The 20,721-nt window shown below is 42.7% G+C and overlaps 1 protein-coding gene across 1 annotated transcript in view; it reads left to right on the top strand.

The window, feature by feature from the left end:
• Positions 1-3,573, top strand: part of GCC2 (GRIP and coiled-coil domain containing 2) — a 33,600-nt gene extending 30,027 nt beyond the window's left edge. The window contains exons 21-22 of the mRNA XM_056862009.1: positions 1,838-2,039; positions 3,398-3,573. Coding sequence (XP_056717987.1) covers positions 1,838-2,039; positions 3,398-3,468 — 273 coding nt within the window. The 3' untranslated portion in view covers positions 3,469-3,573. The remainder of the gene's footprint in view (positions 1-1,837; positions 2,040-3,397) is intronic.
• Positions 3,574-20,721: the final 17,148 nt, after the last annotated feature.

Here is a 20,721-nt window from a genome sequence, read left to right as displayed (position 1 = left end):
CCAGGATAAACAACTAGACGCTGCATCCTCTCAACAAGAAATTGCAACAGACCAGCTGCTTACGATAGATATGAATGTGAGAGACTTTGATTTTTGTCTTTACAATTTGCCTGAAGAATTCTTTGATACTAGCTTGGAGGACTTGAAGGGTGGAAAGACTGGAGCTACTGGGATCTTTCTTTACGATTTTGGAATTGAAGAAATTACAATGCAGGTTTACTATGAGAACTCTATGCTTGCAGAGGGAACTTTACCAACAATATCCAAGGATGCTCTTCGGTGTTTGGTGTTAATGAGGAAAAGTGGAAGACGCTGGAAATTCCGGACAAAAGGACTGGCTAAAAGAGTCTAGTGTGTTTTTTTGAAATAGACAAGGAACTGGTTAAAAGGTTTGATTTTGGTAATAATGACATAATTTACTATATTAATACATTAGAAAGACAATTTATAATGAATAGGTGTTGGGAGACATGGAGGGTTTACAGAGAAACTGTTTTATAAAGTAGTGGGTAATTGTTACTTATTGATCTAATCCATTTATTATTAATGAGATTTATTAACTTTTTTTCTGTGTTAGTATTAATTATTTTCTAATGATTATATTTAATGCTATATCTTTAAAACTGTATGAGATTTAGTTTAATGAATGTAATTAAAAATATTAGGATTAGAATTGTTGATATTAAAGAGTATACAGGTTTATTAATGGATGGAGGGAGATGTAGGGGAAGTCCTGTTTATTTTTTTGTTCTTTTTCTTTTTACCTATATATTAGATATACTTTCAATAACAACATAATTTTTCATGGTTTTTAATAAATGTTGAAATATATATGTTAACTTGTTTCAGAAAAATAATAAAAATTATTTTTTAAAACATTGTAGGGCTCCTCCTCGCCAAGGGCAGGAGCAAAAGGGCTCTTGCCCTGGGACTCTTGGCCTGGGGAGCAGGCCTGGGAACCCTATAGGATGGGGAAAGAATCCTAAACAAAGCTAGGTTTTAAGGATTGTAAATCAACAGGGTTATCAGGTTATTGGGGCAGAGTACAGGAGAAGCGCAGGGCACTTATCCCTTTTCAACTACAGGGTAAACACATAAATAAATAAAATACCAGTTATGAAGGTAAAAAGCCAGCAGGGGTCAGGTGCGCTATCCGGTGTGCTTCATGGAGTGTCACATGTATTACTGTCTGCCTGCTGGACAGAAGTCATGGGTGTGTGCTCGGTGCAAGGAGCTTCTGGCTGTCAAGGAGTAAGTTCATTTCCTTGAGACCAATGTAGCTCAACTGGAGGAGCTGAGACAGGCAGAAAGAGAGGTGGGCAAAGACTCCGGGGATGCAATAGTTGCGTCCCAGTCCCAGGGTGACGGCTCTCTGCCAGTCACGGATGATGGAGCCCTTGGTGAAGGAGGTAATCTCTCTGAGGTAAGGGGATGTGGTACCTTAGAAAGGACCCCTTCCTTTGGTGGATGAACAGATATCCTCTCCTCCAGCCTTCTCTTCCTGTCAGCCTGCCCATGGTTTCTGCTTATGAGAGCCAACTCACACTACTAAATTTCTGGTGATGATATTGCATGATCCCATGCCAGTGAGCCAGAAGCCCTAGTTAAAAGAGGGGTGCCACCTTCATTAATATGCCCAATTGTTCATGCACCTATATGTCCACTTACGTGGTTGGCAGAAGTGAGCAGTGTGGAGAAGCCCAAATTCTACCCCATTAATGTATAATACTGTGTTCAGTCTAACAGGAATCTCTCTGCTGCCCATTTTGACTGTGCTTTGTTTGACTTATTCACAGCCACCTATGTGGGGAAAATTATAATTCTCTGTGTTTTTCAGCTTCTGAAAAGCGAAATAAGGCGTTTAGAAAGGAACCAGGAACGAGAGAAATCTGTTGCTAATCTGGAATATTTGAAGAATGTTCTGCTCCAGTTTATATTTCTGAAGTCGGGCAGTGAAAGAGAGAGGCTTCTTCCTGTAATAGATACCATGTTACAGCTGAGTCCAGAAGAAAAAGGAAAGCTTGTTGCAATTGCTCAAGGTACGTGAAGCTATTTTACTATCGGTGTTTTATCTCTCAGCCAGTGTTATCAGAGAAAGGAAAGGAGAGCAAAATGGCAAAAAACTTGGTTCTCTCTTGACCAACAAGTCTCCATGTATTTATAGCTGCTGAAAACAATACTGAATGCTTAAAGCAAAATCTACTACTCCAACTTTTTACATTAATGACAGCAAGTCTGTGTGTTTACTTAAAAAAATAATCAAAACTTTAAACTGGAGATGCTATGAGCCATTTCTTTTTTGCCCACAGTGGCATTTTTTTGGTATATTTTAATATTTATTATTTATTTACAAAATTCATATCCTTCCTTTCTGCCCCCACAAGAGCCACAAAGTCAGCTAACAAATGAAAACATACATACTAAATCACATTTTAAAACCAACCTCCCCTCAAAAAACACACATCATTAAAACAATTCAAAGCAGTTAAAATACATGTAAAGACATAAAAATAACAAAACATTAGAAAGGAGGGATTGCTGAGGGAATGCCAAGCGAAACAAAGAAGCCTTCACCTGCTGGCAGAAGATGGCCACAGAAGGGGACAGATTAATTTCCTTGGGGAGAAAGTTCCAGAGTTTGGGTGTCATGACCAAGAAGGCCCTCTCCTGGGTTGCCATCTGCCTAATCTCAGAAGGTGGGGCACATGAGGCAGGGCCTCCAAGGATGACCATAGTGTAGAGTAGGTTCATAAGGGAGTAGGCAGCTGTTCAGGTATGTTTACCATAGCATTATTTTGGATCTGAAAATCATTGTACAAAATGACGTGGCCTGAATAATCATAGATCATGCAAGAAAGTACCCATAGCAAATAAAAGCTGGCTTTCTTGTTTCTAAGTATGCGGTTGAAATCCAGTGATGTGTGGAAAGGAAAATGTACTTAGCAGAGTTCTGCTTGCACAAGCAATAGTGCAGAACGTAGCTACTGAATCATACAATGCTTTAATATAACTTTAAACAAATCAACAGTGTACATGTTGAGCAATGGAATGTACAACATGTGGTTTCATTTAATTTGGTTTTTGAATTGTATCAGAATACCTTGTGCTACGTCTTGCACTCATGGAAAAGATAGTGGGGATACAATCACTTTCTCTTAGTGCAAACAGACAGAGCAAGGAGTAATTTTAGCACTTCTGCTTGTACCAGGACTGTTACAACCACAGAAATATTCTGTGGGATGCCTTGTGTAGGGGATAACTCTGATTTATAATAGGATTGGACCCTTGCATTTTAAGGGACAGTTTTATACAGAACAGTCAAATCACACTTTCTGATCTTGTGGCTGAATTCTCTTCCTTGATTTTCAAAGGATGTATGTTTTTGTCTTTTCCTAAGGTGAGGAGGAGAGCACATCACAGCCATCTGCGTGGGCTTCATACTTGCACAGCTGGTCAGGACTCCGCTAAGACTGTGGGGACGCTCCCTTTTCAGATATTCATATTTCACAAATTGCACTGAGAGGAATCTCAACACTGAAGAATGCGCCATATAGAAGTATAGCCAGGGTAACTTTTGTGTCTTCTGTTGATCGTTTTAAGTAACCATCTGGTTTTTTTGGTTGTCTTGTGAACTGTGTGTTCTGGCTTCAGCTACTTGTCTCTCTGATGACTCATTACAAGCGCAAGCATTCGTATGCTTGCCTGAAGCAAGGGCTGTCTCACTCCTTGGCTGGGGGAGCTTGGTATACACATCCCTTTTTGCATCCACAGCTTCCCCTTCTTGAACTCTTTAGTTTGGGATTTAGACCTCAGCAGACGTCTTCAATCTGAAACAAGTTCCCGTGAGAGATAATTATCAGCAGCAAGGCCAACATGAAATTGGCATTTCTGACCACACAAGTTCTAGTTCTTTGTTCAGATCATCACCTGTTTAGTGCTTAGGAATGTTGAATATATAACCTAGGAAAACACTTCAGAAAGCTTAGAAATTCCTTAATCCTCTGAAAAGGGGGAAGGGAGTGAAAAAAATATATTGGCAGCATTCCACTACTTGAATAAATTGAATGTATGGCCCAAGTCCAAAACTTAATTTAGAGATTCCTTAAGTGAATAGGGTGCTAGCTAGTGTTTAGGACACTGCTTTGTCAGATACTTTTTCCTCAGCATTAAATCATTAGCTGAGAACAAGCTTTCCTAATATATCCTTTGACATTAGGGGGAAAAGCATTCAAATAAGAATAATTTTAATTTGACTCTAAGCATTAGTCAGTGCTATCAATGGAGCGCCCAATAAGGCTTCCTGATAATAGTGGAGGAGATTCCAAAAATTGCCTCAGAGTTTGCTAAAGGTTATGAATAAAAAAATATAATTGGCAATGATGGTTGCCATGGTTGAGTGCTATCTGGGAAACCTTCAAGATGCATCCTGGTCAATATAACTTACATTTCTGTGTGTTTTTCACAAAAGCATGCCTTTTCTCCACCACCGTTCTCAAAGTGTTCCTACTTGATATGCCATGTGTTAGCATCTTTGTAATGTTTTCCTAGAAACAAATAGTTCTCTTTTCAAACAGTTCCACATTTGTTGCAACTTTTTTGCCTCTCTAGAAGTGATGCTTTCAAGGGTACCCCAAAATGTATCATTTTACGTACCATACACTCCAGTCTTGGCGATCTGTATTCTGTTAGCATGTGCATTCTGCTTCCCTGCTGAATCTCCTTCTGATACCCAAAAGATACACAGATGTATACAGTTTGCACAGTACCGTTTCCTCTACCACAGTGCTTTTAAGTCTGGTTCCTGTCTGCCACACTGTTAACACGCTAATAGGTGAAACTGGGTTGACAAGACGGTCCTCTTGATACACTAGAATTCTGGAGAAAGTTGAAGGTTCTCCATAAACTTAAAAAAGAGCGTATGAGGTATAAGCTGCTTTATGGGGCTGTCTTCTGATCTGGGGTGGCCCCGGGATACCTTCAGTGAGATTTACCAACTTGTTCCAGGGGATGTGACTGACTAGGGCAGCTGGAATAGTCCAGTGAGTGAAGGTGAGTGAAAACATCATATGAGAGAGCCACCATTCACAAAGAGAGGACTTATGAATGGCCCTGCCATATCAGGGGTTACCCATGAGCGTTAATGGGTTTTACGACCAAAGCTTACATTAACTGGCAGGCTAGAATGTGAGAAGGCAATTGTGTTTTTAAGATGTGACATGAGACACAGTCTCGAGCAACTGATTTAGAGTATTTGCAGTGACGTTTCCTTGTTGCAAGGACCGCTGCCGTCTTCAATTCTGAAAGCAATTGGAGAGTGAGTCAGATGGCGGCAAAGAAAATTTTTTCAATGGTAAGCATCAGATGCATAATTTTAATTAGTCATATCAGGTTAGAAGCATCTTGATAACACTGGCAAGTGTGGGGGAAAATACACCATTTGTTTGAACATCTATAATGCTGCTGCTGTTCAGACTCCCACCGTGACGTTCGTATCTGCAGGTCTCTTTTCAGACAACAGACCTGCCATAAATGTTGAGTTTTGCATCAGCATTTGTTAATTTATCTTACTTCAATCTGTGTAATTGTTATGTCTTGTTTGTTGCTGTTTTTCTACTATAGAGCAGTCAAGGATCTTGATTAAGCCTTTCTGTACATTGACATGTTGAAACTGACCAGGAAAATGTCTTTGTACTGTCTTCTGTACTTTGTTTTTCAGAATTGGTTTCACTGAATAATTGCTATTAACTGAACAACAGTTTCCTATTTGCACAATGTTAACAACTGTGACAAAATGAACCTTTTTTTGTCTTTTCTAATGTTGTACTTTAAATCCTGTTTTTTATTTTTTCAAGCTGTGAATAAATTATGCATATAGTTTACTTTTATTACTTTTTAAATTTTGATTGTATCAATTCATTTACCGTACACATTCAAATGCTATTATTGTAAGTGTAACATTCTGTATGCATGTTCTAACTATACCTTTTGCTAAAGAAAAACATTAGAAGTCCTGGGACAGAAATTCAGATTAAAACCACAGTTGTAAAACACAACTTTTGGTAAATGCAGTATATTAATGTAACTGAGTTATGTAGGCGCATTCAAAAATCTTATATTTAAAGGTACTTTAAACAATGTAGACATAAGATAGAACAACTAAAATTAAATGCATTTTCTTCTTTATAGAAAGACAACCTTTTCCTTGACCCAGTTGCATTTCATGTAAATTTTGAGGGCTTTACCTCAGATATAGAAAAAGAGCTGGAAAATTGTTCATTTTGGTGAGGTAACTTATAGGGCCTGGCGATGTTTCTATTGTCTTTTCTGGCATATTCCGAAGGGTTAAAATTAACATTTAATGACCCGTTTATGAAATCTCTATGAAGCATTCCCTGATTTTAGCTAGAGGGAGCAGCAGTGACGTCTGCTTCTCCTCATAAAACTCAGCTGATTCTATTCTTGTTAGGGTATAGGTTTTTGTTTTTTTGTGAGATGTACTAGTTCACCAGTGCTACTTTTCTACTCTTTCTTGTTCTGCTAATCTTAAGTTTTTGAAGAAGGGCTCTTAAAGTGACTTCCAGGCATAGCTGTTCTTGTGATGAAAAGTCTTTCTGCAATACAGCCTGCAAAACATTTGCTCAGATGCAAGGTAACGTTCAGGTTATGCACAGTTGCATAGATTTCAAGGCAGGCCTTAAAGCCTTCTACTGATTTGTCAGCTGGCAATGAGCCTATGAATGCGCTCCCATTCCCACACACACAAAGAGACAGCTGTTATCTTCAATTACATAAGGGTGTGTCCTCTCCCCAAAAAAGGGTAACATTCAAAAGAGTACAAAATTGTCCCATGCGAATAAAAGGCAGAGAAACACAACAGATTTAATTTGCAGGAGTCGGAGCTTAAACAAGATTTTGCATATGTTTTAGATTCAGGTGTTTATTTAAATATGTGGCCTTTTAAGAAAAGAGATCTTTGCAATTGGTTTTATTTTTGCTGATGAGGGATGTAACGAACTTCATAGCATGTGCTGATCCTAGGTGATAATAGCATGACTGAGCTACCAAGGTGAGGCAACTTCAGCAAAGGCAGGCGTATTGGGTGGTGCAGGAATAGGCAATGAAGCACTTTTATGGTGTACTGTTGAAATGTCATCTGTGTCCAATTTTTATCTTAGAGTAGTTATGGCTGGAACAGTGGTCACAGCCAAACAGGTGACAAAGATGATATGCTAAAATTGAAGTAGTCATTAAATATGCTTGTAGGGGCTTCAACAGTAGCTTTCATAGGATGGGTGGGAATATAGTAGTGTTCCACAATTAAAACAAAAGGCATGCTGTAGTAAAAAAAAACAAGAGAGCTGTTTAACTTAGATTAACACTAGGGATGTGGGGGTAGTGTCGCCAAGTCCCCATCATCCTAAACTCTGAGATCATTGGGTGGGATCTAATTATGTCATGTTGGATAGCAATTATTCATAGTAGTACCTAATAGTAGTGAGTCAAAGTTCACTTCTTCAGACACTGTAGAAATGACTAAACTGAGGTTATCGTACTTTGGTCACATGAGGAGACAAGAGTCACTGGAAAAGACAATCATGCTAGGAAAGGTTGGAGGCAGCAGGAAAAGAAGAAGACCCAACAAGAGATGGATTGACTCTATAAAGGAAGCCACGGCCCTCAATTTGCAAGACCTGAACAAGGCTGTTAAAGATAGGTTTTGGAGGACATTGATTCATAGGGTCGTCATGAGTCAGAAGCAACTTGACGGCACTTCACACACACACATAGTACCTCCACGCATCACTAGGCAATGTACCTCCATTGTATCTGAATATTTGTAGTCACAATAATGTGCCTGTGAAAAAACTTTACCAGACTTTTTTTAAAAAACCAGAAATTCCATGTAAATCAACTCTGTAAAATGTAGTGGAGCCGTTAATGCCAAATTATTGCCTCCTGTCTCCAATTCACACATGCAGTAGTTACAAGCAGCATGTATAGAAGACTTTGAAGAACCATATATCTGTGATATGGCATTCCAGGAAAAAGCAATTTGTTTATCAATCTCCTTTGATTTAATTAGTTCCATCCAGAGATGTTGCAGGGAAGGGGGAGAGTAAGATTCAAAACTGTCGATGAAGCTGAGGGGGTAGTGTTGATGGTAATTAATCACTGTTTTAATTATTAAAATTGAGGATTCCTATGATATTACCTGCCTCCTAATTACTCCCTCCATCCTAGAAATTATCCCTGATATCAGATAGGGTAGATGTTTGAGGTTACTACGTAGTAATGTAAAAGGAGCCTGTGCATGTGCAGAGTGTTTGCAGTGTCAGTGTTCAGAGAAGGAACTATTCTTGGCTCAGGTTTATTTCAGTCCTCCCAAATAACTTCTTTTTCTGTAGTGAAAGGTGTTAGGGTTTAAGATTTCCTAGGTATTAGGCCCTCTCAGCCATCTGACTTCAGTGGGCTTAAGAAGAGTCACAATGGGTAGCCGTGTTTGTCTGTCTGTAGAAAAGAGCAAGAGTCTTGTAGCACCTTAAAGACTAAACATTTCTGACAGGGTATGAGCTTACGTGCTCTGACCTGGATGGCCCAGGCTAGCCTGATCTCGTCAGATCTCAGAAGCTAAGCAGGGTCAGCCCTGGTTAGTATTTGGATGGGAGACCACCAAGGAATACCAGGGTTGCTGTGCAGAGGAAGGCACTGGCAAACCACCTCTGTTAGTCTCTTGCCATGAAAACCCCAAAAGGGGTCACCATAAGTCGGCTGCGACTTGAAGGCACTTTACACACACACACGAGCTTACGTGAGTCACAGCTCACTGAAGTGAGTTGCTACTGGACTCTTTCTCTTTTCTACTGCTTAAGAAGGGTGTAACTTTTATTTTTATTTATTTACTTCATCTATACAAGAAGAAGAGTTGGTTTTTATATGCCGACATTCTCTACCACTTAAGGGAGACTCAAACCGGCTTACAATCACCTTCCCTCCCTCTCCCCACAACAGACACCTGGTGAGGTAGGTGGAGCTGAGAGAGCTCTAAGAGAGCTGTGACTAGCCCAAAGTCACCCAGCTGGCTTCATGTGTAGGAGCGGGGGAACAAATCCAGTTCACTAGATTAGAGTCCGCCGCTCATGTGGAGGAGTGGGGAATCAAACCTGGTTCTCCAGATCAGAGTCCACTGTTCCAAACCACCGCTCTTAACCACTACACCATGCTGGCTCAGTAAGGATCCACCTTTCTCCCCAGTAAGGATCCAAAGCAGCTTACATCGGTCTCTCTTCCATTTTTCCCTCACAAAAATCCTGTGAGGTAGATTAGGCTGAGTGTATGTGACACAGGAGAAAATAAAGAAAAGGTGGGAACAATACACTAAAGAACTATACAGAAGAGATGAAAGGATGACAGATTCCGTCCAAGAAGAAGCTTTTGAAGAAGAACTTACAGTTTTAGAAAGTGAAGTGAAAGCTGCACTGGGAGCAATTGGGAAAAAGAAATCACCAGGAGCAGATGGGATATCAATAAAGCTACTCCAAGCCACAGAAACGGAGTCCATCAAAATCTTGACAAGAATATGCCAACAGATACGGAAAACAAAACAAAGGCCCACAAACTGGAAACGATCCATTTACATTCCAATTCCCAATAAAGGAGACATCAAAGATTGCAGCAACTATCGGACCATTGCATTAATTTCTCACACAAGTAAAGTGATGCTCAAAATCATACAGCAAAGGCTGTTTAAAAAATTGACTCTATAAAGGAAGCCACAGCCCTCAATTTGCAAGACCTGAGCAAGGCTGTCAAAAATAGGACATTTTGGAGGACGTTGATTCATAGGGTCACCATGAGTCGGAAGTGACTTGACGACACTTAACACACACACATGTTACGAGGTCAAGGTCACCAGCAATATTCCATGGCAGAGTGGGGATGTAAACCTGAGTTTCCCAGATCCTAGCATGATACTGTACCCACCACTCACTAGAATGCCAGCTGACTTTCTGCAGAGACGCATTATACTTCCTTTTCTGTAGTGAGAGGTTCTAGAGTTTCAACTGTCTAAATATTAAGCCTGCCTAGTTGTTTAGCCGTGACCCTAGATTTTGAGGGAGATAAAGTCAGGAGTTTGCTAGCGGTTATTCATCGGAGAGTAAAAAAACCCACTCTATATAGTTAGAAGCATACATTCTTTTAAACAGGTAAGCTACAAACAGGTGGCTGAAATTAATGATTAACACATACCTATACCAAGCTTCTTAAGTGTAAGGATGTGTCATTGGCCACCAAGATCAAGTTAATTCATGCCATTGTATTCCCTATTACTATGGGTGCTAAAGCTGGACAGTGAAGAAAGCTGATAGGAAGAAAGTAGATTATTTTGAAATGTGGTGTTGGAGGAGAGTGTTACGGATACCATGGACGGCCAGAAAAACAAAAAAACAAATCAGTGGGTTATAGATCAAATCAAGCCTGAACTGACCCTAGAAGCTAAAATGACTAAACTGAGGCTATTGCATTTTGGTCACATTATGAGAAGATAGGAGTCACTGAAGGAATCATGATAGGAAAAGTTGAGGGCAGCAGGAAAAGAGGAAGACCCAACAAGAAAGTATGTTACAAAGGCAGAAGACAATGCAGTAGAAGCAAGGTGATACATATAGTAAGCATTGCCAGAGACTATAATCGTATTTTATAAAAACATCCTCCTGAGCTGTTCCATTATGCAACATTTTTAATCCCTTTATAAAAATGCTCTTCTGAACATTTTTGTCTTACACATTTTGCAAAATGATAGAAGCATGTGGGGCTTTCTGAGCTCTGCAGGCTGGAGCTATCACAGTGAATGTGCTTGAACAGGTAGTTGCTGATCTTCCTTTTGCAGAGTAGTACTTTCAGAAGGCTTTGCTTAGAAGATTGCCACTAGACACGCAGAAATTAGAAGTGGCCTTTAGGAACAGAGTCATTCGTTGTAGTAATCTCTACAATTTCTCTGCCTTGGATATTCTAAAGATTCTCCTGTGCCATAACAAATGTTTGGAGTACAAAACCATTGCTGTGCTCTTCATAAATATAATTGCATAGTCATCAAGATACTGATCTAATATGTTGTTTGAGAGTCACTAAGCAAGTATTTGAAGCAATTGTTTTGCTAATGCTAGCACAGATGGGAAAGCACAAGAAGAATATGGTATGTTCCCCAGAGAAGGTTAAGATCATCTAATACTAATTTACTGGTGATCCCCGGCCTGAGGAGTGACCAGCTGCCCTCAACCAGGGTCAGGGCCATTTCTGCCCTGGCCCCGGCCTGGTGGAATAGTCTTTCTAGTGAGACCAGGGCCCTGCAGGACCTTATGGAGTTCTGCAGGGCCTGTAAAACAGAACTGCTCCACCAGGCCTATAGTTGAGGTCAGCTATGGTTTTACTATAAATGCTGGCCTCCCTACTTTACCTACTGCTACTGACTATTTTAGCGCAGGCTATATATTGTTTGAACTGCCTGCAGGTCCATACTGTGGCATTATATCGCAACTCTATGCACCATTTAGAAATGCTGTTTTAATCTGTTAGGGCTGTTTTAACCTATTTTATGTGATTTTATAGTTTTAGTGTATTTTTTCATGGTTTAAGTGAGCCTCTCTGAGCCCAGCGTGCTGGGGTAGAGTGGGTTATAAGAATGAAAAATAAATAAAATAAGAATATTTAATTACTGAGCAATATAAGTTAAGAGGAGTTTTATGTGGAGGATATCAAAACTGTTAATAGAAATATAGAAACAGACAACAAATATAGTATACTTTAGAATGTATCAGGATCCAAGGCATACCCACACCCAAGGTTGACATGCATACTTTTGTCAATATAATTGAACAGTAGATAAGATTTGTGAAACATCACTGTAACCTCCATCCCCCAACCCTTCTTTTTTATGTTTATCCTTTTATTAAAAAAATATTATATAAATAAGAATATTTAATTACCAGGCTCGTATTGTGGATTCAATTTTCTGAGTGAATTCTAGGTATTTTAAATGCATCCCTCTCAATAGAAGGCATGATAATCAGCAACTTACACATCTCTTACGTTCTGGCTATTTCTTCCCTCGCTGACTGGCTGGTATCGAAAACTAAAGGCAGGTTGCTAATGAGGCTCAGACAGAACCTTGGCAATGAATCAAAAAGGAAGTCAAACTGATCACTAACATAACTCTGTCAATACGCAGAGTACAATCATGCCCTATTTTCGTGCAGTACAGGATAATAAATCATTCTACAGTTGCACAGCTTTCCTAACAGCTATTATAGAGAAACACAGAGACGAATCAGTCTGAAGAAATCAGTTGTTGCTACAAATAGAAGATGGCGTGTTATCTATACTGTGTGTGAATAATGGAACATCACATGTATGCCTAATTCTCGGAAGGTCAAGCGGTATATCAGTAGCTGGATAGACTGGCCTTCGCCTTTAATGTTTTATAAGCTGCTGCAGAAACCAGATGTGATTTCTTCCATATGAACCAAAACCTTAACAATCATGGGGGATGTGGCTGCTATATAATTGGCTTTTGCTCCACATTGTCATAATGTTTACTCCAAAGGAACTGACTTTTTCATAGCAGCCTGCTACTAGATATGATAGGTTAAAAGGATATTTGTGGAAATGTCCTAAAATATCACAATAGTAGTTCACTTGCTAAAGTGTTCCATCTTAATTTGCAAGAGAGGCACCTGGATGGCACCAGAAGCAGGAAGGCAGTGTGTAGTCAGGAGAGACAGGTAGCGGCATCTGATCCCCTGCAGGCAATTGCTGCTTGTTCCATATAATGTTGCAGCTTGCAAACTGCCTTCAATCTCCTTTTAGTTCTACATGTAAACATCCCTTGTGTGAGGTATTTCAATCAAGAAGGATATGGGGTGGGGAGTTGGGACTTTGCCTTCCTCTCTCCTCCCAATGCCTACCGTGCTGTGCCAAATTTCCCCTTGCAGCGTGCGTTCCCCTGCTTGCCTGCTGCTCTCCAAACCTTGTCCCCCGTCCAAGCACATCTTCCTCCTGCCACAACCTGCCTAGAGACCTTACCCTCATACCACCAAATGCCCTTGTCTTGTCAGTCTCCCTCTGGCTCTTATGTGTAGTTTGCACAAGAATTACATGAGTGATCCATCCCAGCCTAGCCTGTGGACGAAGAAGAGGAGTTGGTTTTTATATGCCGACTTTCTGTACCACTTTAGGAAGAATCAAACCAGCTTACAATCACTGTCCCTTCCCCTCCCCACAACAGACACCCTGTGAGGTAAGTGGGGCTGAGAGAGTGTGACTAGCCCAAGGTCACCCAGCTGGCTTCATGTGTAGGAGTGGGGAAACCAACCAGATTAGCCTCTGCCACTCATGTGGAGCAGTGGGGAATCAAAGCCAGTTTTCCAGGTTAGAATCCACCACTCCAAACCACCTCTCTTAACCACTACACCATGCAGGCTTGGAGGGAGCAGCAAAGGGGCCTCCTATTGTAGTAGTGTGGTCAATTGTACAGCTATGCAACTGGAACAGCAGAAATTCATGTATGTTCAGCATTGAGTCTAGATTCAGGTGCTGATATCACTGTGTACCAAGTTGTGAGGTGCTGCTGTTTGGACTGGAGCTTCTGCTTGCTAGGTAGGAACATTTGTGGTGATTTCCTCCAAAGGTATGCTATGTTGATAACATCTTGACGAAAACAACCCTTTGTACCTAAATGTCAGCTATCAACCATAATTTATTTCTGGAGAAGATGAGCTAGTCTTTAGACAGATAAGCTAAATCCATTGGAGGCCAAAAAAATCAGCACAATCTTGCCAACAAATCTTTGACAGAATCTAAAGAACGGGCCTTCAAGTGTTCTTCGTGGTGCTGGGAAATGGGACCTGCAAATGGAGACAGCTTTAATTGTAACTCTGGAGCCTTGTTTCTCAGGCAGTTTCTTCCTGTGTGTTTTGTTTGCTATAATGTGTGTGTGTTTTTAAATTAGCTCTTTGGTTTCTTTCCCCTCCGGCAGTGTTCAGTGACGCAGATACTCTACTACAGAATAAAATGTTGGGATTCAGAAATGGTTTAATACCTGGAGTCAGCTGCTGGATGAACTGGCTACACAGCTAGCTCAGGAGGTTTCACAAGACAAGCTATTATTTACTTGTATGCAACCAAGTTGTTGCTGCAATCCTATGGGCCAATTAATGTGAACAAATTCTTCAAAAAATAGCTCTAAATCATAGGTCCTTGTGTATGGAAATGTATTGAGGTTCTTCACAGCCAGGTAGACATCAGTGTACTTGGGGGGGGGGTGCTACCAACCCCAAGGTGGGATGCAGAGTTCTCCTGATCTCCAGACTACATAACGGCAGCTTCAGAGGATGGATTCCTTGGTACATCATAGAGCCTAAGAAAAACAGAAGGCCTAGAGTTACAGATCTTGCAAGTTACATCACATCTCCCCTTTGGGGAAATTAGTTTTATACTATCAATAGCAAAGATTGGTTGGGTACTGTGTATCCATTGCTTTAAAAGGGTTTTTGAATAAGACGGCTTATAAATGGTTGGAAGACGTCTTCACAGCTAAAGGGGCCAAACGAAGTGTGAACAGTGTTTTTTATAACGTTTTCAAACTCTTAATACATCGGTGGGAATACATAGAAAGTGCGAACAGTATTTTTTTATAACATTTTCAAACTCTTAATACCATCGCTGGGAATACAAGCGCGGTAACAGCCAATCGGCATATAAAAACCCTTCTTCTTTCTGCTTTATGGGCATACTAGCCACAAATATCCAGTTCATTAAGTTAATTCACAGTGGGTCGCCGCGTTAGTCTGCCTGCAGTAGCGGAAAAGGGCACGAGTCCAGTAGCGCCTCAAAGACTAACAAAAAATATTTTCTGGCAGGGTCGGAGCTTTCGTGAGCCACAGCTCCCTTCTTCAGCTGCATCCGAAGAAGCGAGCTGTGGCTCACGAAAGCTCATGTATCTGAAGAAGTGAGCTGTGGCTCACGAAAGCTCATGCATCTGAAGAAGTGAGCTGTGGCTCATGAAAGCTCATGTATCCGAAGAAGTGAGCTGTGGCTCACGAAAGCTCATGCATCCGAAGAAGCGAGCTGTGGCTCACGAAAGCTCATGTATCTGAAGAAGTGAGTTGTGGCTCATGAAAGCTCATGCATCTGAAAAAGCGAGCTGTGGCTCACGAAAGCTCATGTATCCGAAGAAGTGAGTTGTGGCTCACGAAAGCTCATGTATCTGAAGAAGTGAGTTGTGGCTCACGAAAGCTCATGCATCTGAAAAAGCGAGCTGTGGCTCACGAAAGCTCATGTATCCGAAGAAGTGAGCTGTGGCTCACGAAAGCTCAGACCCTATCAGTCCACTAATGCAGCGATCGCTAGCAAAAGAGAACAAGCGCGCAAAAAAAAAAAAAAAGTGTATAGAGACATAAAACTTTCCGGAGAGGGCAGGAAGGCGGGACGCTGCGGATGTTCCGCCGGCCACTCAAAACCATCCCGACAAAAGGAAGCCGGCTTTGCAAGAAGGGCGTTCAGCCGAGAGGCAGGCTGCGGAGCGAAGGCCCCTCGCCCCCTTCCCTTCCCTCCGTGGCAGGAGGCGGCGGCGGCGAGGGGGCTGGCGCAAGGCCGGCTTGGCCCCCGCCTCTCGCTCCCCGCCTCCGTCCCTCCCCGCCTTCCTGTGCTGCCTGGCGGGGGCGGCCGCGCGGAGCCTCCCCGGAGAAGGCAGCCAGCCAGCCAGCCAGCCAGCGGGCGAGCGAGCGGGGGGGAGCCGGGCCGCTCCGCCGTGGCGATGTTGGGGGTGGCGGCCGGGACGCCCCACAGGTAAGCCGCCCGGGACGGAACCCCCGCGCCTTCCATTCATTGCAAGGGGCTCCGCGGCCCTCCCCCTTCCCCCTTCCCGCCCGCCCCACTCCTTCCTCCATGGACGCCCGGGGGGGTTGCGCCTTGGGCTTGCCGCTCTCGAGGCGCGCCTTTCCCCCCATCCCAATCCTCTGCACGGGGGCTGATGGTTGGCTGGGGAGAGTTTGGGTGGGGGGGAATGTGCGTCTAGGGAGCGGCAACCCCAAGGCGTCAAGGGCCGGTTGGCCTCGGAGCGCGGCTCTCTTCCCCCGCCCCCGGAGGTCGCCCCCCGGGAACTCCCCCCGCAGACGGCATCCCCCTGCTCCCCGGCGGAAGGAGGAGGGCGCTCGGCCCACCGCGCCCCTCTGCGGCGTCTGGCGGCGGCGGCGGGCGTGATTTCAGGGCAGGGACCCGTGGGGGGGGCGTCCTGCCCGAAGGGGGGGGGATTAGAAGAACGGCGGGTGGCCAAACTTTCAGATTCTTTACACGGTGAAGATTTGCAAGAGTTCAAAAAAACTTGGCCGCGGGCCTCCGCGGTTTTGGGATGAACTGGCAACAGTGAACTTTACAAGTGTAGTTCATGAATTGTAGATAAAGTGGTAGTTTGTACACCAATAGTATAAGGTCGTTTCAAATACTGTCAAATCACTTCCCCGGAGGTTCACTGGTGGGGAACATGTAGGGTGGGTGGTGGGTATAGGGGCACTGTTTATTCAATAATTTCACAACAGAAGATGTACAATTGTAGTCTAATTCACAGTGGGTCGCCGTGTTAAGCTGTCTGCAGTAGTAGAAAAAGAGTCCAGTAGCACCTTCAAGACTCACGAAAATATTTTCTGGTAGGGTATGAGTATCTGAAGATGGCTCACGAAAGCTCGTACCCTACCAGAAAATATTTTTGTGAGTCTTGAAGGTGCTGCTGGACTCCTGCCCTTTTCTACAATTGTAGTATAAGTGCTCTTTTTGTATTTCTTTTTGTATTTTAGTATTTTTTCTTGTTTTTCTTTTTTTTTAGTCATTTGATTATGTGATTTGTACTTATGTTTTCTTTTTTGTAAAAATCAATAAAAAATTACATACACACACACACACACACACACACACACATATATATATATATAAAAAGAAAACAGTGGCTGCTTGGGAAGGAAGTGGCCCAGAACGGAGGCATCTGGAAATCATGGGATTGCTTTTGCGCAGAGGCGGGCGGGAGTCCCCGGGATTTGCAGCCGCACCTGCAGTGGGGGCGCCGTCGGGGAACGGCGAGGCTTTGCAAAGAAGTTTCTTGATGGTCAGGGCCGCTGCCAGTCATTTTGGCGCCCTAGGCGATTATATATATATATATATATATATATATATATATATATATATATATATATATATATATATATATATATATATATAAAATTTTGAAAAATGAATATATAATATTTTTTCTTGTAGAAAAAATAAAAGCACAAAACATTTTAGAAGATGCTATAATTCTGCTATAACACTGTTCAGATGCTTACCTTAAAATAAACAATATAAATTGCCAGTTGTATTTTTTCTCCTTCAAGAAACTAATCGGTTTAAAAACAGCGCCCCTCGGGCCAGTTCTGCACCCCTCTGAGGTCTGCGCCCTAGGCGACTGCCTAGTTCGCCTAATGGTAGCACCAGCCATGTCGATAGTACAGCTTTGGGCAACTTGAGGCTTGGGTTAGTTCTTGCCTTCATGGCAGGAACTAAACTTTGGTCGCATGGAGAAAACTTTACATTGGAGGGGTGTGTGTGTGTAATGAATGAAGCATGCAGGGGTGGTAGTATCCTGGAAAGTAAAGGGACTCTTTGTGACTCCTGGGTTTTCCTCTCCCGTCTGAATTCTGTGTAGTTGCAGACTGCAAATGCCATAATCGGAGCAAAGGACAACAGGGCCGTTCCACCCATGGGCCAGCAGACAAGGATTTATGACCCGATGTATGCTTGTTAGGGAGCTGCGGCCAGTGATAGCTCCTGATGATTATATTATGCCCTGTGATGTAGGTTAGGCTGAGAGAGAGAGTAACTGGCCCAAGTGAGGTTCCAAGGCAGAGTGGGGATTCGAACCTGGGTCTCCCAGATCCATTCTAGCTGTATCTGAAGAAGTGAGCTGCGGCTCACAAAAGCTCATACTCTGCCAGAAATTTTGTTCGCTTTTAAGGTGCTACTGGACTCCTACTCTTTTCTGCTCCCATATCCTAGTTCAACAGTAACCACTGCACCACACCAGTTTGTCGTGCTAGGTAGATAGTACTTCCATATAGTGAAAAGCATAAACTTATTCATTTTATTTACATTAGTTATAGTTCCCCTTTCTCACAGGGACTCAAGGTGCATTATGTATAATGAGTCAGTTCAGTCAAAAAATGGAACATTCAGTAACCAGTCCAGTAGGATTTTAGAAGTCTACAACCACCAGAAAGAAGTGAAGCAGAGCATAAATATTAATATGACACATTAAGCTGTGCAGAAATTACATAATAGGTTCCTACTTAACAGTAAGCTGTAAACACCAGTATGGACCACAATCTTACTCATTTATCCAAGTAAGTTTGTGCATCCTTTCGTACAGTGCAACCCTATTACCTGTGCAGAAGAGCTGTCTTGAATAGTTCAGTTTTGCATAGTTTGCGAAAGGCCATGAGAACTGACCTCCTTGGGCAGGCTGATCCATAAAATGGGAGCCAGAACAGAGAAAGCACATGCATGGTCAGTTATTGATTTTTCCCATTTGCAAGTTGACACCTGCAGAAGCCCCTGCTGACATGAAAAAAGCTGTTGTGGTGGAGCATAAAGGACCAAGACCATGGAGGGCTTTATGTGTGATAGCCAATACCTTGACAGTTACAGATGGGCAGCCAGTAGAGCGTCTGCAGAATGGGAATAATGTGCATGCTGTGTCTTGTTTTTTTTGCCGTCAAGTCACAGCTGACTCATGGCGCCCCCGTATGGTTTTCAAGGCAAGAAACATTTAGAGGTTGTTTGCCATTGTCATGCCTCTTAGTCACGACCTTGGTATTCCTTGGAGGTCACCCATCCAAATACTAACCGGGGCCAACCCTGCTTGGCTTCTGAGATTTTATGTGATCAGGCTAGCCTGGGGCTATCCAGGTCAGGGCTCTGCCTAGCTCCTGCTAATAGTCTCGCCGTGGCATTCTGGGCCGATTGGAGTTTCCAAGTTGACTTTGAGGGGATCAATGAACAATGCATTACAGTAGTCTAGTCTCGATGTTACTGTGGCATGAGTCCAAGTGGCCAGGTCAGATGTATCAAGGTACGGGGCCATTTTACGGTCTGGGCTGAGTTGGTAGAAAGCCTTTTTTGCAGCTTCATTAACTTGCTTCTCCAGTAATAAAGCTGGATCCAGTATGACCCCAAGGCTTTTAACGGAGTCCGCAAGGGTCAGTTGAACTCCATCAAAAGTGGGGTAAACAATCTCCTTCAAGACCTCCTCCTTCCCAGCCAGCATTACCTCTGTCTTTTCAGTGTTTAGTTTAATTTGTTCACTTTTAGCCAGTTAACCACCATGTGTTTGTATTGTATTGTATTGGCTGTTGTGACATGCTTCTGGTTCACTGCACGTGTACACACTGGGTGCATGCAGAGTCCATAATAAAAGTATTGGGTGTAAAGCAAACACATATAGCAGCCTTGCAAATAAGCGCACACAAACTACTAGGCCACAAAACCATTCACTAGCCTTCCTGCAAGTTGTACACACGTTGGGCATTTATGGCTTAAAAGGAAATAACTAACTTTTGTAAATATTCCTTGTCCCATTGCCTGGAGGCAAGTCTTATCATAGGTGGCCAGGAGAGTGACTTCTTTGAAAGATGGCTTCATCGCAGGCATCTTCTTTGCCATTAGATTTCTGAGTGGTGCTGTTAACAACATGAAAGCTTCACAAAGGGCTTTCTCATAGAGCTCAAGTGTTCTGAAACAAGTGGGATCTGTTGGAGCTTATGGCAGTGATGTGTTCAGAAATAACTCTACTAAAATAAGAACTTCCCTTTCCCCCTCCCCACCTCCGAACTTGGGACTTCTGGCAACCTGATAATAAACTCCCATTCAGAGCATCATTATTTTTTTGTATGTCATCATGTGTGCTCTGGGTATACTCTTGTTACACTGATGAATGGAGCTTTGACTCACGAAAGCTCGTACCTCGGAAATCTTGTTGGTCTCTAAGGTGCTGCTGGACTTGAATCCAGCTCTTGTAGGTTATCCGGGCTGTGTAACCGTGGTCTTGGAATTTTCTTTCCTGACGTTTCGCCAGCAACTGTGGCAGGCATCTTCAGAGTAGTAACACTGTAGTGTTACTACTCTGAAGATGCCTGCCACAGTTGCTGGCGAAACGTCAGGAAAGAAAATTCCAAGACCACGGTTACACAGCCCGGATAACCTACAAGAACCAATGAACTCTGACCGTGAAAGCCTTCGACAATATTTTGAATCCAGCTGTTCTACTGTAGACCAACATGGCTTGCTCTGAAGCGATCTTGGTGATTCCTGTAGCAGACGTCGAAAGTAGTCATGGCAAGCCCTGTGTCTGCGCATCAAGAAGCCGTGATTCAGTTGAAGAAGAAGAGTTGGTTTTTATATGCCGACTTTCTCTACCACATAAGGAAGAATCAAACCGGCTTACAATCGCCTTCCCTTCCCCTCCCCACAACAGACACCCTGTGAGGTAGGTGAGGCTGAGAGAGCGTGACCGGCCCAAGGTCACCCAGCTGGCTTCGTGTGGAGGAGTGGGGAAACAAATCCAGTTCACCAGATTAGCCTCCACCACTCATGTGGAGGAGTGGGGAATCAAACCCGGTTCTCCAGATCAGTGTCCACCGC

The sequence above is a fragment of the Euleptes europaea genome, chromosome 16, assembly GCF_029931775.1.
Source record: "Euleptes europaea isolate rEulEur1 chromosome 16, rEulEur1.hap1, whole genome shotgun sequence".
NCBI classification, from domain to species: domain Eukaryota; kingdom Metazoa; phylum Chordata; class Lepidosauria; order Squamata; family Sphaerodactylidae; genus Euleptes; species Euleptes europaea.
Note: the sequence above shows the minus strand (reverse complement) of the source record. Positions and strands in the feature narration are given on the sequence as shown.